The sequence below is a fragment of the Salmo salar genome, chromosome ssa29, assembly GCF_905237065.1.
Source record: "Salmo salar chromosome ssa29, Ssal_v3.1, whole genome shotgun sequence".
NCBI classification, from domain to species: Eukaryota; Metazoa; Chordata; class Actinopteri; order Salmoniformes; family Salmonidae; genus Salmo; species Salmo salar.
This window is the reverse complement of record NC_059470.1, coordinates 13,537,789-13,553,873: the sequence shown is the minus strand read 5'-3', so window position 1 is coordinate 13,553,873 and position 16,085 is coordinate 13,537,789. Positions and strand designations below refer to the sequence as shown.

At 40.1% G+C, this 16,085-nt stretch overlaps 1 protein-coding gene across 2 annotated transcripts; it reads right to left on the bottom strand.

The window, feature by feature from the left end:
* Positions 1–2,810: 2,810 nt before the first annotated feature.
* On the bottom strand, positions 2,811–12,257 carry LOC106590183 (zinc finger protein OZF-like). 2 transcript variants are annotated; one of them, XM_014180901.2, is made up of 2 exons: positions 11,784–12,257; positions 2,811–4,617 (listed from the first exon to the last, which is right to left on the bottom strand). In XM_014180901.2, the coding sequence occupies exons 1-2, from the start codon at positions 11,977–11,979 to the stop codon at positions 3,485–3,487; spliced, it is 1,329 nt and encodes a 442-aa protein (XP_014036376.1). In that variant the 5' UTR covers positions 11,980–12,257; the 3' UTR covers positions 2,811–3,484. The 2 variants fall into 2 exon arrangements, with proteins under 2 accessions (XP_014036376.1, XP_014036375.2); XM_014180900.2 differs by lacking the exon at positions 2,811–4,617 and adding an exon at positions 5,680–8,259 and having other exon boundaries at positions 11,784–12,217.
* Between the last annotated feature and the right edge of the window lie 3,828 nt (positions 12,258–16,085).

Here is a 16,085-nt window from a genome sequence, read left to right as displayed (position 1 = left end):
TGATGTGATCAATCTGTTAATTCCAGTTCAGAATGAAAATGATTTATTGTATTTTAACAGCAACAGTTCCAACCTAGACAGATATGTAAGTGTTTTTAATGGGGAACAATAAACATGAATAGATATGTATATGGATATTTAATTTCATTGTTATTTGTTTTTGTCTATATTGCATTTGTTTTAGGCATAAGGGAAATGTAATGTACCCATATTTACGTATAGTTGCATGTTTTCATAAACTTGGGTCCCAGGAAAACACAGAATTTCTAATTTGGGTCCCAGGCTGAAAAAGTTTAAGAACCCCTGGCCTAGATAGCTGATAGAAGTGGTCAATAGCAACTAAACAAAAAAAGTGTCCAATAACTAGAAAAGTAGAACAAAACGAAATAAAGAGCAACTGGCAAAAAAAAGAGACCATCATTAACAATTCAAAACACAGAAACCAACCAAGGATATCAATATCGGAAAAACATTAACTGACAGTAATACCAAAAATCGAGAACAACAACGAAAAGGATAGTAGACAGATACAGTATCCCCTCCAAATTAAGCTATTCCCTTCAGATTACATAATCCATGCAATCAATTTCATCAGAACATTAATTGTGATATCCCCATAACCTGCCTATATTAGGGAGATAAAATATAAAAAACAGAAATCCACTCAAAAGGTGGTCCTATAGGCCTAGACCAGATGTTAACCAATAACCACCATAACGATAATGAGGCTGCTACATACATATCTACTTTCCTAATTCGCCCCCGTTTCTCACAGCGGGAAAATAATCCAGCTGCAAACAGGACAAGTGAAACATTATGTGGATAATAATTAATGGAAATCTCCGTAGGAGTTGACACATTATTCGTTAGGGAAAATCAAGTCTGACATTTTAAAGTCAAATCACAAATCCTAGAAGCATCTTTAAACCTCAAATACACTAGCCTACAATTTGCGATTCCTGCTGTACAGGACAATTATTCGCCACAACACAATGATCAAGTGAAGACAGCACACCCACAGGCTAGCTATTAAAAATGAAAGTAGAAAACGACATGTCATCAGTCCGATTAGTCCAGAAGATGCAGAATAGAATAAGCAATTTGTTCAGCAAAAAGAAAATGTGATAAAAAAATTGTCCAATCCATAGTCCAGATATCGCGCAAAATCCGTTTGGAAATGTGTATGATATGATATACAAAAGAAAAGTCATTATTTTTGTTTGTATACTGCAGAGTAATAATATCGGAGTTATAATTTTGGATTATAACAGCGGAAAATAGTTGTGTTTAGCTCACAATAAAATCATAAATTGGGTCGTTCATAAATTGCGGTGGCATTTGCGTCCTTCACCTTTGCAACCATAGGTTGACAAATAGTTACGTCATACAGTTGAAGTCGGAAGTTTACATACACCTTAGCCAAATACGTTTAAAAACTCCGTTTTTTTCACAATTCCCAACATTTAATCCTAGTAAAAATGCCCTGTTTTAGGTCAGTTAGGATCACCACTTTATTTTAAGAATGTGAAATGTCAGAATAATTGTAGAGATAATGATATATTTCAGCTTTTATTTCTTTCATCACATTCCCAGTGGGTCAGAAGTTTACATACACTCAATTATTATTTGGTAGCATTGCCTTTAAATTGTTTAACTTGGGTCAAACGTTTCGGGTGGCCTTCCACAACCTTCCCACAATAAGTTGGGTGAATTTTGGCCCATTCCTCCTGACAGAGCTGGTGTAACTGAGTCAGGTTTGTAGGCCTCCTTGCTCGCACACACTTTTTCAGTTCTGCCCACACATTTTCTATAGGATTGAGGTCAGGGCTTTGTGATGGCCACTCCAATACCTTGACTTTGTTGTCCTTAAGCCATTTTGCCACAACTTTGAAAGTATGCTTAGGGTTTTTGTCCATTTGGAAGACCCATTTACGACCAAGCTTTAACTTCCTGACTGATGTCTTGAGATGTTGCTTCAATATATCCACATAGTTTTCCATCCTCATGATGTCATCTATTTTGTGAAGTGCACCAGTCCCTCCTGCAGCAAATCACCCCCACAACATGATCCTGCCACCCCCGTGCTTCACGGTTGGGATGGTGTTCTTCGGCCTTTTTCCTCCAAACATAACGATGGTCATTATGGCCAAACAGTTCTATTTTTGTTTCATCAGACCAGAGGACATTTCTCCAAAAAGTACGATCTTTGCCCCATGTGCAGTTGCAAACCGTAGTCTGGCTTTTTTATGGCGGTTTTGGAGCAGTGGCTTCTTCCTTGCTGAGCGGCCTTTCAGGTTATGTCGATATAGGACTCGTTTTACTGTGGATATAGATACTTTTGTACCTGTTTCCTCCAACATCTTCACAAGGTCCTTTGCTGTTGTTCTGTTGCACTTTTCGCACCAAAGTACGTTCATCTCTAGGAGACAGAACGTGTCTCCTTCTTGAGGAGTATGACGGCTGCGTGGTCCCATGGTGTTTATACTTTCGTACTATTGTTTGTACAGATGAACGTGGAACCTTCAGGCGTTTGGAAATTGCTCCCAAGGATGAACCAGACTGTGGAGGTCTACAATTCTTTTTCTGAGGTCTTGGCTGATTTCTTTTGATTTTCCCATGATGTCAAGCAAAGAGGCACTGAGTTTGAAGGTAGGCCTTGAAATACATCCACAGGTACACCTCCAATGGACTCAAATTATGTCAATTAGCCTATCAGAAGCTTCTAAAGCCATGACATCATTTTCTGGAATTTTCCAAGCTGTTTAAAGGCACAGTCAACTTAGTGTATGTAAACTTCTGACCTACTGGAATTGTGATACAGTGAATTAAGTGAAATAATCTGTCTGTATACAATTGTTGGAAAAATGACTTGTGTCATGCACAAAGTAGATGTCCTAACCAACTTGGCAAAACTATAGTTTGTTAACAAGAAATTTGTGAAGTGGTTGAAAATCGAGTTTTAATGACTCCAACCTAAGTGTATGTAAATTTCCGACATCAACTGTACATGTTTTTGCTTATATTTAAATGTTTATCAATGATAGTCATTTATACTGCAAAACTTTAGGTTTATGCATTGTTTAAAGTACTTAGAGTAAGCAAATTGGCTTGTCCCAGTAGTGACCCGGTAAATTTATAGTGACATCCTATTGGACAAAAACTGGTGGAATCAACTTTGTTCAAACATAATTTCAACAGCAACAAATCAATGTGGAAAACTGATTGGATTTTCCAAAAGTCATCAATGTAAGGGAATTGTATTTTTTTCACCCAACTATTAACCTAAATCCAATGGTGAAATGTTTTGTTGATTTCACGTTGAATTCACGTTTATGGAAGCCCTACATGTTAGTTGACAACTCAACCTAATTGTAATCAAAACTAGAGTTGACCAGATGTATGTGCCCAGTGACATGTGCTCTTATAATAGTCTCTTCCAAGCAACACATTTTACACAAAGGGCATTGTTGTTATGTGTTCTTAGTCATTGTGAATTTATTTTGTGAGTTCGCAGATGTCTCTTCAGACTTGATGCTAACTTCAAGTGAGTTCCACACAAATGACATTGAACGCCCTCCCCTGTATGAACCTTCATATGCACTGTCAGGTTTCCCTTTAGACTGAAGCATTTGCCACATTTGTTGCAGCTATGTGGTTTCTCCTCTGTGTGAGTCATCATATGCTTTGTCAGGGTTCCCTTGTCGCTGAAGCACTTCCCACATTCTTTGCATCGAAATGGTTTCTCCCCTGTATGAGTCCTCATATGCAATATCAGGCTTCCCTTAATGCTGAAGGATTTGTCACATTCTTTGCACGGATACAATTTCTCCCCAGTGTGATTTTGCTGATGCTGTTTCAGACTTCCTTTTGTTGTCAAGCATTTTCCACACAAATCACATTTAAAAGCCGGCCCTGTATGAGTACCCATATGATTTTTCAGGTTATTCTGGTGATTGAAACATTTGCCACATATGGTGCAGCAATGTTGTCCCTCCTCCGTGTGAGTCTTCATGTGTCGGATCAGGTAGCAGTTCAGGACAAAACCTTGGCCACATATGTCGCACATGTATGGTCGCTCTTCACTGTGCCTATTTTTCTCATGCATTCGTAGACCGCCTCTTGTCACAAAGCATTTTCCGCAAATCTCACATTTCAGATCAGGCAACTCACTGGTTTCTTTCCTTGGCCGTCCTCTTGGTCTCTCCTCAAGATGCCGATTTTGGTGATGCCTTCTCAGACTACGTGCTGTCGCCAAGCATTTTCCGCACACATCACATTTCAGATCAGGCAACGCCCTGGTTTCTTTCCTTGGTTGTCCTCTTCCTCTCTTTGATTTAAGAGGCTTTAACCCTGACAATCGTATTCTATTGACCACATTTACATGATCGCTTTCACTGTTGTCACTGTCAGAAGGGGGCTCGTAGTCACTGGTTGATTCGGGCTCGCCGTAGCTCTCGCCATCAGATTCTGTCCGGTTCTCTACAGTTATGATGTTGATAGAGTTCCATATAGACTCTTCAGCATTAGACTCCTGTGGCCCCAGACTGGCGCTCCATTCCTGCTCACAGTGCTGCTGCTCAGGGTTAACCTCTTCAGTGAGCGTGAGCTTCTGGTGGTCTGGGGGTAAGGAGAAAGGAATACATTTGATGAAAACCTAAAACGCTGAAAAGAGACAAATAGGGCTAGTACCTAAAACGGTGGGACAATGACTGCCTTTTCCCCTTTCATTGATGGTATCTAGTCCCATATTGTTTTGAATGGGATTCGAAATTGTAAAATCCAATTCATGAAAAACGGGGTCATTTTAGATAGGCCTATATCTAAAATAAAATGTGGATTAATTTATAGTCGATGCCTGTTATAAAAAAATGTGATGCTCAAGCAGTAAGACATCTCAGAAAGTAAAAAAAAAAGTATCATGTGAACTACAACTCCCACAAGTTTTGTTTGCGTGCTGGATTACATGTCACCCTCGAGTTGTTCGAGCAGAACACTCACAGGTAAGGACCGTCGCCGGTATGAACATATGATATTGATATTTTACTGAACATCGCCTGCATTGTGGGATGCACTATTTGTCAATATATATATATATATATATTTTTTTTTTACCCACACTAACGTGACCAAAGAGGTGACTGGAATGAGAAACAACTCTGCAGTGATTCAAAAACAGTGGATACAAATTAATGTTATTCCAATAAAGTAACCATGTAAGACTAAGGAAAACATGTTTTCAACCTGATAATCCTTAAATAGCAACATTGCTACCACATCACACACCATTAGAGCTTTGTGAACAGACTTATGCCAGTAGCCTAGCTGTCCTGTGTCACTCAATCATAACACATTCTATTTATTAGAAATTAAAGTGACATTTCGCTGAACTGAAAAGTTGACTAATGTTGAGATATGTCAACATCTCAGGCAATCTGCTGTGTTAGATCCAACTATATACCTCAATCCCAAATGAATGGAAAATATCAGCACCATAATTTCCTGGTTTCCCTGGTTTGATTTGATTGTTATATTTTCCATTAATTTGGAGTGAAGGCATATAGCTAGATCTACAAAAACTTGGTTTATCCGGTTAGAGTTCTGATAATGTCTGATGTAACGGAGGCTCCCCTATAGGTGGAGGTTTCAGGGAGGAAGCAGACAAGAAGTAGCAGCGCAATGTCCAGGGGTGGATGTTTATTTACAGTGACCTAGAGTAGTTGGCAAACTGTACACTCTTTACATATGTACAACGGAAAATAACAAAACGAGGAAACAAACTGGGGGCAAATCAAATAAGTGGAGAGCTCAAAATAAACCATGCCTCCATCATGCCTGGTTTATGCAAGCGGGAATCACTTTTTACGACACCGACGTGACTTTTCCGCAGCAGGTTAGGAGATTGAGGTTAGGGTTAGAGAAAATGCTCTCCTAACCTGCTACGAAAATCACTTTGTATCAAAGTGCTGTGAAAAGTGCGTCCCCTACGGCCAGCATGGAACCCTAGCCCTGTCTCTGTCTGGCCAACAATGAAATGGCAAGGTTTAAGTACAAGTCCCTCAAGCCTCACCTTGGAATGTACCACTTTTGATCGATCACAACTAAATGGTCAAAATACATTAATGAAATGATCAATAACCATAAGAAGGTAATCACATTGACAATTCATAAATACACACACACACTTCAATAACTGTGTTTGCATAAAGCATATAATAGATTTGTGTAACATTTCTCCCCCCCGGGATTCAACCACATTACAGAACCCAGTAACACAGGGTAAGTAGTGCTGCTCTGTTGGACACACCTCCAGATGCAACGGATCATCAGCCTGGTCTCTGAGCATTTTGTAATATTCTGTACGTAAATCCGCAACACTTCATTTAGTATGTTACGTTTCGTATGGTATGTATTCATTTGTGGATGTCCATCATACCTTTTGTATAATATGAGAATTTGCAAAATGTACAATATGTTACGAATTTGCTAAATGTATGTGTTACAAATTCCAATTTGGTGTGGCTAACTTTAGCTAGGCAGCTAATGTTAGCTAGCTGGCTTGCTGGGTTAGGAGTTACGTTAAAGGGTTACGTTTACTATGTTACGTCTAGTCTATGAGACCAGGCTGGGAGCATGAGAGCAGAACAAACAATTCTCCTTTCAAATGACCCTTACCAGGTAAGTTTGCAAACAATGTCTACCTTTAACATAACCAAAACATGTGCATTTGAATGGTAAAATGAATAAGCAAAAGCATGATTAGACAAAGTAAATTAGCAGAGCTTCAAGCAAAGATTTGGCGTGCCCAAAACCAATTGAATGTCGGCGTCTGACAAACTAACATCCGTTTCTCCTCACAACACATAACATTTAATAAATTCATTTCATAAGCCAATAGGCCTAAACCGTTTCAATGTTTAATATGACAAATCAGAACGCAGGCACGGACTGACCTAGCTCCTTGACATCTGACAAACTTGAACTTGAAAGTGTAACGTCTCTTAAAATGACCATTGAACAGATTTCCAAATGGCAGACTGTACCCAAGAGCAGTGATCTGAGAGCTGTCCTCTTGATACTTCTACGTTCCATTTAACACAAAGTGCATTGTTACGTGTTCTTAGTCTTTGTGAATATTTCTTCTGTGAGTTCGCAGATGTCTCTTCAAACTTGATGCTAACTTCAAGTAAGTTCCACACAAATGACATTGAACTCCCTCCCCTGTATGTGTCCTCATATGCACGGTCAGGTTTCCCTTTAGATTGAAGCATCTGCCACATTCGTTGCAGCGATGTGGTTTCTCCTGTGTATGAGTCATCATATGCTTTGTCAGGCTTCCCTTCTCGCCAAAGCATTTGCCACATTCTTTACACTGAAACGGTTTCTCCCCTGTGTGAGTCCTCATATGCTTTATCAAGCCAGACTCGCAGTCGAATGCTTTGTCACATTCTTTGCAAGGATGGGATTTCTCCCCAGTGTGATTTTGCCGATGCAGTTTCAGACGACCTTTTGTTGACAAGCATTTTCCACAGAAATCACATTTAAAAACCAGCCCTGTGTGAATATTAACCATATGATTGTTCAGACTTTCCTTGTGAAAGAAACGTTTGCCACATTTGGTGCAGCAATGTTGTCTCTCATCAGCGTGAATCTTCATGTGCCGGATCAGGTAGCGATTCAAGGCGAAACATTGTCCACATGTGTCGCACATGTATGGCCTCTCTTCACTGTGCCTGAGTTGCAGATGCCTTTTCAGACTACGTGCCGTCGCCAAGCATTTTCCGCAAACATTACATTTCAGATCCGACAACTCACTGGTTTCTTTCCTTGGCAGTACTATTGGTCTCGCTTCGCTGTGCCAATTTTGCAGATGCCTTCTCAGACCACTTGCTGTCGCAAAACATTTTATGCACACGTCACATTTTAAATCAGGCAACGCCCCGGTTTCTTTCCTTGGCCGTCCTCTTCCTCGCTTTGATTTAAGAGGCTTTAACCCTGACAATTGTATTCTATTCTCCACATTTACATGATCACGTTCACTGTTGTCACTGTCAGAGGGGGGCTCGTAGTCACTGGTTGATTCGGACTCGCTGTAGCTCACGCCATCAGATTCTGTGCGGTTCTCTACAGTTATGTCGATAGAGTTCCATATAGACTCTTCAGCATCAGACTCCTGCAGCCCCAGACTGGCGCTCCATTCCTGCTCACAGTGCTGCTGCTCAGGGTTAACCTCCTCTTCAGTGAGAGTGAGCAACTGGAGGTCTGGGGGTAAGAAAGGATGAAATTTGATGAAAAGACGTAACATAGTAAACCTAAATCCGGGACGTTTGGTATGGTTACATAAGACAGAAGGCTACTTAAGGAAAAAATAAATAAATAACGCAAATCGTTTAGCAACCCAAAGGTTCGAATCTCATCACAGACAACTTTAGCTTTTTGGCTAATTAGCAACTTTTCAACTACTTACTACTTTTTTTTAGCTACTTAGCATGTTAGCTAACTCTAACAGTTAAACCTAACTCCAACCCTTAATACCCAGCTAACATTAGCCACAACAAAAATTGGAATTCGTAACATGTCATACGTTTTGCAAATTTGTAACATATTCTACGTTTTGCTAATTCGTAACATATCATATAAATGAAACCATACCATATAAAATGTAAGATATCATACTAATTGAAGTGTCTCTGATTTATCATAAAGAATAATATGAAATGCTCTGAGACCAGGCTGGCTAAACATGTATGATAGTCATTTCAGCGTGAATTAACTTGAATGCATGTACAATGGTATATCCTGAAACTGTAACTCAGCACACAGTATGCTATCAAAATGTGTGCTGCAACAGTAAAATACTCATTCAAATTTAAGACAAAATGGCCTAAAATATAGAAAAAGATTGACAATCACTTTGATTTGAATCACTTTTTGACCAGGTCAACTCGGAGCATCTCCATCTCCTAAATGTTTTGTCATTCAGGTCCAAAAAGTCATTTTTTGACCACTCCTGTTTCAGTATGATATGTTGGATAAAAGATACCATGGGCAAATATGGAAAGCTTTGTTCAAATCAAAAGGTGTGTGGTCAAAAAGTGATGGCAATAAAATGGAACGACCCTAAAACCACATATATATATATCAATCAATATATACCAAAATCATATATTGTAATTTCAGTATTATTGAGCAGATAATTGGCTAGCTAGCAGAGCTAACATCTCACATTGTTCTTTTAGTCAGTAGCTACAGTTGCAGCCAAATATACAAAACATTAGGAACACCTTCCTAATACTGAGTAGCACCCCCTTTTGCACTCAAGACAGCCTCAATTCATCGGGGCATGGACAGGGATGCAGGCCGATGTTGATTCCAATGCTTCCCACAGTTGTCAAGTTGGCTTTGGGTGGTGGACCATTCTTGATATACACGGAAAACTGTTGAGTGTGAAAACCCCAGCATCGTTGCAGTTCTTGATACACTCAAACCAGTGCACCTGGCACCTACTACCATACCCGTTCAAAGGCACCTCAATCTTTTGTCTTGCCCATTCACCCTCTAAATGGCACAATCCATGTCTCAATTGTGTCATTCACCCTCTAAATGGCACAATCCATGTCTCAATTGTCAAGGCTTAAAAATGATTTTTTAGCGTGTCTACTCCCCTTCATCTACACTGATTGAAGTGGATTTAAACAAGTGACATCAATAAAGGATCATAGCCTTCACCTGGATTCACCTGGTCAGTCTGTCATGGAAAGAGCAGGTGTTCCTAATGTTTCGTACACTCAGTGTATATTGGCACGTTACACTTTTCTTAGATAATTCCCCTAATTTCCACAAAAGCAGTTGGTGGAGGGCACCCCTCAAACATGAAAGAATTAGAGCAGTTTGCTTTTGAAGACTGGGACAGATTGCTATTAGAAAGGTGAAGCAAGCTCATTGATGGTAATGAGAAGCATTTGTCTGCAAGTTGTCTTCAATATGGTCTGACTACAGCAGATAACGTCTCGGGACACAGACGCTCTGAGGCATACGAGCTCAGACAGGTCGAATGGTGCCAGAGAAGATGGTGTGTTACCGCCAAAGACAGTACAGTATGAACATAGGCAGAAAGTGCTTCTACAATAGAAATCCCCGATCACGCTTGTAGGCAATGTCATGGCGACGTTGGCTTGCTAAACTCCTGCATAGAAACACGTAATCGAGTCTAACGATCGTCTCGCATGCGCAGGCCATCAAATCAAAGGCACTCCTTCGATATAAAGTTGTCAGTTTGTCACTTTCACAAGGTTGTAGTAATAACATGTTCAACTACTTATGACATTGGCTCAAATGAATGTTGTGCCTTTTAGATTGAGAGAACCGACTAAACAAGTATTTTTCACTTCGCTCCCAGCGAAGGGATCAGCCAATGAAGTTGAAAGTCCCACCCAGTTGACTACATTAAAATGGTGGAAGCCCTCAATGGCGCTGGCCATGCTAATATGGTCTTTTGGCCTCTATCATTCTCTGTGTGTACTCTTGCCACAGATATAACAATGAGACATATTTCACCTAATGTATAAATGTGAAGCATCTGCTTGGCGGTTCCACTCACCACCAAATATGGTGAGAGGAAGCTCACTTGCGTGCAGGGGGAGAAGATGGAACGAAATGGATTTTGGCCTACATTCTGCAAATTTTCTCATCGATGAAACATTTGATCTCAATACAGTTTTCTGTTTCCAAAACTAAAATCTGAACAGAGTGTACTAAAGTTTGTAGACGCTATCATTTGCCAAAGTCTTTAAAAATATTTTGTTTAGAAGAAGAGCAAAGACGAATTTAGTTATTTGACAGGCGCACTTGAGTCGGCGTTCCCTAACGGAAATATGCAGATGATGCTAGAACGCGCCAATAGGATCTCGCTAGTTCGTGCTTAGCTCTGCCCCCCTCCTTGCTTGTTCTGCCCACTAAGGATCATTTGTTCCCATTGGAAACGACAGGCTGTGGTCTATCTTGGTTTAGTGATAAAAATCTTTGCTCGAGCTAGCTGCACAAGTAACCGTGGTTAACGTAACGCCCTGGACCAGAGATGAAGCGAGAGGCCCAACTCTGTGGAAAATCTCTTTCCATCCAGCAGATGGTTATGCATATTGATGGCATGAGACTAGTAACATAACGTATCTCTAGATTGAATATAGGCGGTTGACGTTAACAACCCTCCTCGAATATTCAAAAAAGGAATACATTAATGAGAGAGCCCGCCGTGCCGCTTTGTGGACAACGACTTCCATTGTTTGGGCGGAGAGATATCTTGTCAGTATATCCAATCTTTGGCATAGCACACTTGAACATAGCTAAGGACTCACGCGACCAATAAACATCTGCAGGTGGCGCTCACACGTTCCATCTGAGACGCAGGCGTTTTGATGTTCGCAGACCAGGCGGCCTTAACGTGCATAATCTAAAAACTGAGCAACCAAGTACTAGTTTGTGGGTTCCAATCATTTGTTGCTATTTAAGCAGGAAATCGACGCCTTGCAGCCTAAATGGGGGATGTTTTATGTACGAGACGGCGCCGAGGGACACGAGTCTGTCATCTGAATCCAACTGGAATGTATGCAGCAGGCTAATCTACGTAATAGGAATAATAGCGCCATCTGCCGGACGGAATTGTAATTTGGCCGCAACTGTGTATGACTAGGCGAAATTATGTACTACTCAAAACCCCTCCATTTTAAATGACTATACTGAGGCTACAATGTAAAATGAATGTCAAATAGAGAGACGTAGTCACAAACCTGCTAATCTATGCAACTTTATCTCTGGTTTGAAAACCAAATCCAGCAGTCTTCGTAGACGTGCATTCGCCCGTTTCAAACGGGAGATTTCTTCCTGGTGCTCTGCGATCGTTTTTTTTACTAACACGGATATCTCCGAAGGAACTGCTGTTAATTTTTCGTTGAGAAATACATTGATCTGCTGTAGTTTAGACATTTTGGGGAGGAAAGGGATAGTTGAGAGAATGTATTGTTATTTTGCTGTCACTACGGATCCGTGTTTAAGGAACAGGAAACTAGGTGCTACTTATTCTTTAAATCAACTGAAAGGTGCATGCACCGCCACCTACTGTACTGGAGTGTGAGGCCGGTCCCAGCCTACCTACGCCACTTACTGTATGTTACCCATTAACTCCTGTTTTTCTAATAAAATTAAGCCCCGATCTAAATCAGAGTACACAATGTAATTAAACAATTCAACATGCTCAACAGTTTCCTCTACCATACACACCCATCACACTCACACATTCCAGTATCATGTTTTCATATACATTTTAAAGAAGTTAAATAAAATCAAAACACATTTTATTAGTCACGTACACATGGTTAGCAGATGTTATTGCGAGTGTAGCGAAATGCTTGTGCTTCTAGTTCCGACAGTGCAGTAATATCTAACAAGTAATCTAACAATTCCACAACAACTACCGAATACACACAAATCTAAGTAAAGGAATAAGAATACATAAATATATGGATGAGCAATGACTGAGCGGCATAGGCAAGATGCAATAGATGGTATAAAATACAGCATCTACATATGAGATGAGGAATGCAAGATATGTAAACATTATTAAAGTGACATTATTAAAGTGACTCGTGATCCATTTACTAAAGTGGCCAATGATTTCAAGTCTGTATGTAGGCAGCAGCCTCACTGTGTTAGTGATGGTTGTTTAGCAGTCTGATGGCCTTGAGATGGAAGCTGTTTTTCAGTCTCGGTCCCAGCTTTGATGCGCCTGTACTGACCTTGCCTTCTAGATGGTAGCGGGGTGAACAGGCAGTGGCTCAGGTGGTTGTTGTCCTTGATGATCTTTTTGGCCTTCCTGTGACATCGGGTTCTGTAGGTGTCCTGTAGGGCAGGTAGTTTCTGGCCTTCCTGTATGACCTAATCTCATCCTGCTCAACACAACTTCCTCCCTTTTGTTACCATTATACAACACTTACCATATAGGGAATTAAAAACAGAAGATACAGCCAAAGTTCATGACCAGTTTATTCATGCCCTGCAACCTTTTGGGGGACTCTTTTTCAAATCGAGATGAGCATAGTTCTAGATTAAATATGTAGATATTAGATACTGTAAATAAATAAAAAACCAGGTCAGAGACATGGAGAAAAATAAACAGGCTTAGGGCCTGATCTCTCTACACAACCTGACTGAATTTCACCTCCCCGCTGTCCTGCATTTTATGTTCTATGGTTCCTCTCACCTTATATCTGGTAATAGAGTACCACTGTATGAGTCATAATACCCATAAAACTTCGCGGTCAAACAGGGAAATGGTTCCAATCGTTTTTACACCATTCATTTTCCCCCAAAGGCGATTTTAGAAACACTTCAAATAAGGGCTGTGTTTTGTGTAGGCTTACCCTGGTGTGGTGTTTTGACAACCGTGTAAATCTCTCTAAGTGTCGTTTATCAATATATTCACCTGTATTTACCACACAAAAATGAAATGCTAATGTGGCTATCATAAAGAACTACAAATGCCATGATGATCTGGATGAGACTGCTGAATCAAAAATTCTGTGAACTGTCTTTTGCAAGTTTTAAATTGACACAATACCTTTTAGCAAAGGTGTCAGCTAGAGATGACGTGCAGGGATTTGTAGTTTTGCATGATGTCTACTTTGATGCTATTTAGCATTTTCGAATCTGAGAGTAAATAGAACCAAATATATTGATAAAAGTCACCTTGTCCGAGAGAGATTTACATGGTTATCAAAACGTCATGCCAGGGTAAGCCTACACGAAGCACAGCCCTTATTTGAAGTGTTTCCAAAATCGCCATTGGGGGAAAATGAATGGTGAAAAAATGATTGGAACCATTTCCCTGTTTGACCGCTAGGTTTTATGGGTATTATGACACCTCCACTGTGGGGCTCTATGGTAAGATAAGTCCTCCCTCTCTCAAACAGCCACAAGCTCTTATCTAATGATGCAACAGCTGGGGCAAACACAGCCTCACAAATGGAAATATAGACTGGTTCTCTCTCTCTCCAATTAAATTAAATTCAAAGGGACTTTATTGGCACGGGAAAAATGTGTACATTGCCAAAGCAAGTGAAATAAAGAAAAGTGAGAAGACTCAAAACAATATCAACAAAAAACATTTAGAAATGAAGAGTAAGCATTTCCTTCACAAAGGTTTAAAAAATATAAACATTTCAAGCATTATATTATCATTGTTTTAGCAATGTGCACGTGGTTGAAGGACGAATAGTAAATAAACAGATAAATATTGGTGCTCCACCGGTTGCCCTTTTCTCATGGCAACTGGACAGAAATCTTGCTGCTGTGATTGCACACTGTGGTATTTTGCCTAACAGATATGGGTGTAAATCAATGTTTGATTTGTTTTCCAATTCTTTGTCAGTCTGTGATCTGTGGGGAAATATGTATCTCTAATGTGGTCATACATTTGGCAGGAGGTTAGGAAGTGCAGCTCATTTCCCACCTCATTTTGTGGGTAGTGTGCACATAGCCTGTCTCCGGAGAGCCAGGTCTGCCTATGGCGGCCTCTCTCAAAAGCAAGGCTATGCTCACTGGGTCTATATAGTCAAGGATTTTCTTAATTTTGTGACAGTCATGTGGTCAGGTATTCTGCCACTGTGTAAAACCAGATAGCATTCCAATTTGCTCAGGTATTTGGTTGATTCCTTCCAGTGTGTCAAATAGTTATCTTTTCTCTTTCTCATAATTTGGTTGGGTCTAATTGTGTTGCTCTGTGGGGTCTGTTTGTGTTTTGTGAACAGAGCCCCAGAACCAGCTGAGGGGACTCTTCTCTAGGTTCATCTCTCTTTTGGTGAGGGCTTTGTGGTGGAATGTGTAGGAGTTGCTTCCTTTTTAGGTGGTTGTAGATATATATATTTTTTTGTGAATTCTTGGTTGGTAAGTGGACCCCAGACCTCACAACCATAGAGGGCAATGGGTTCTATAACTGATTTAAGAACTTTTAGCCAGATCATATTTGGGATGTCGAGTTTTATGTTCCTTTTGTTGGTGTAGAACAGGTATTCCCAAACTGCGGTACACACGCAATGCCGTCGTGGGTACGCCAAATAAAAATGTGATTCACATTTAAAAAATAAAATATAACATTTCACATTTTCAAACAGTACATTTATATTTTCCAACGGGGCTATACATTTGGGTGAGGTTAAAATTAAACCATATAGTGTTTGGCGAAATAAAAACACAATGTCAAACACAGGTAGCCTAGTCAAATAATGAACATCCAATCACATTAACCTCACACTATTGTGGAGGACGTTATTCTTCCTGCTGCCGCAGATATATCTGGGACAATGCTGGGGGAAAAGGCCAAAAACATATACAGACAATGCCTTCATTAAATTAAACTGTTTCATGACGCATCAGTGACATGGCATTAGATGTTTTGAAACAATTACTGCTTTGTATACAAGCCAGTGAATTCTATGTGTTACAGCTGGATGAGTCAACAGACGTGGCGGGCCTGGCACAGCTCCTGGTATATGTCCGTTACGTTTATGGGTTCAGTTCTTTGTGGATTTTGATGTGTGTTTGGGGTTATTGTCTTTTTTAAGTTTCAGCCTCCTAGCAGAGGCAACCAAGTTTTGAGCTAAAATGTCCAAGTACTGGGTAAAGTTCATGATGCCGTTGCCCTTTACAAGGGCCCCAGGACCAGTGGAAGCAAAATAGCCCCATAACATCATAGATCTAGAACCAACACAAAAATGTCGCCCGATGTGTTATATACATTATGTATTATACACTTTTTTTATTAGATGCAATCGCACTGTGTAAACATTCATGGGTATGAATCTAAAAGGCAGTACCTGCACTGCACACCTTCACAATCGTGCCATTGTGGAGTGGAGCTATACAGGTTATCAGGGCTGTGTCAAAAGTCTTTCCAGCCTACTGCTTACTAAATGTACTAACAATACTTTATACTATTTAGAACATACTAAATAGTATGCAGTAAGCAAAAAATATGAATATATTCAATATCGTGAGTACAATAATTTGGTCATGGAACAGGTCTGAGTTTCTCTCCC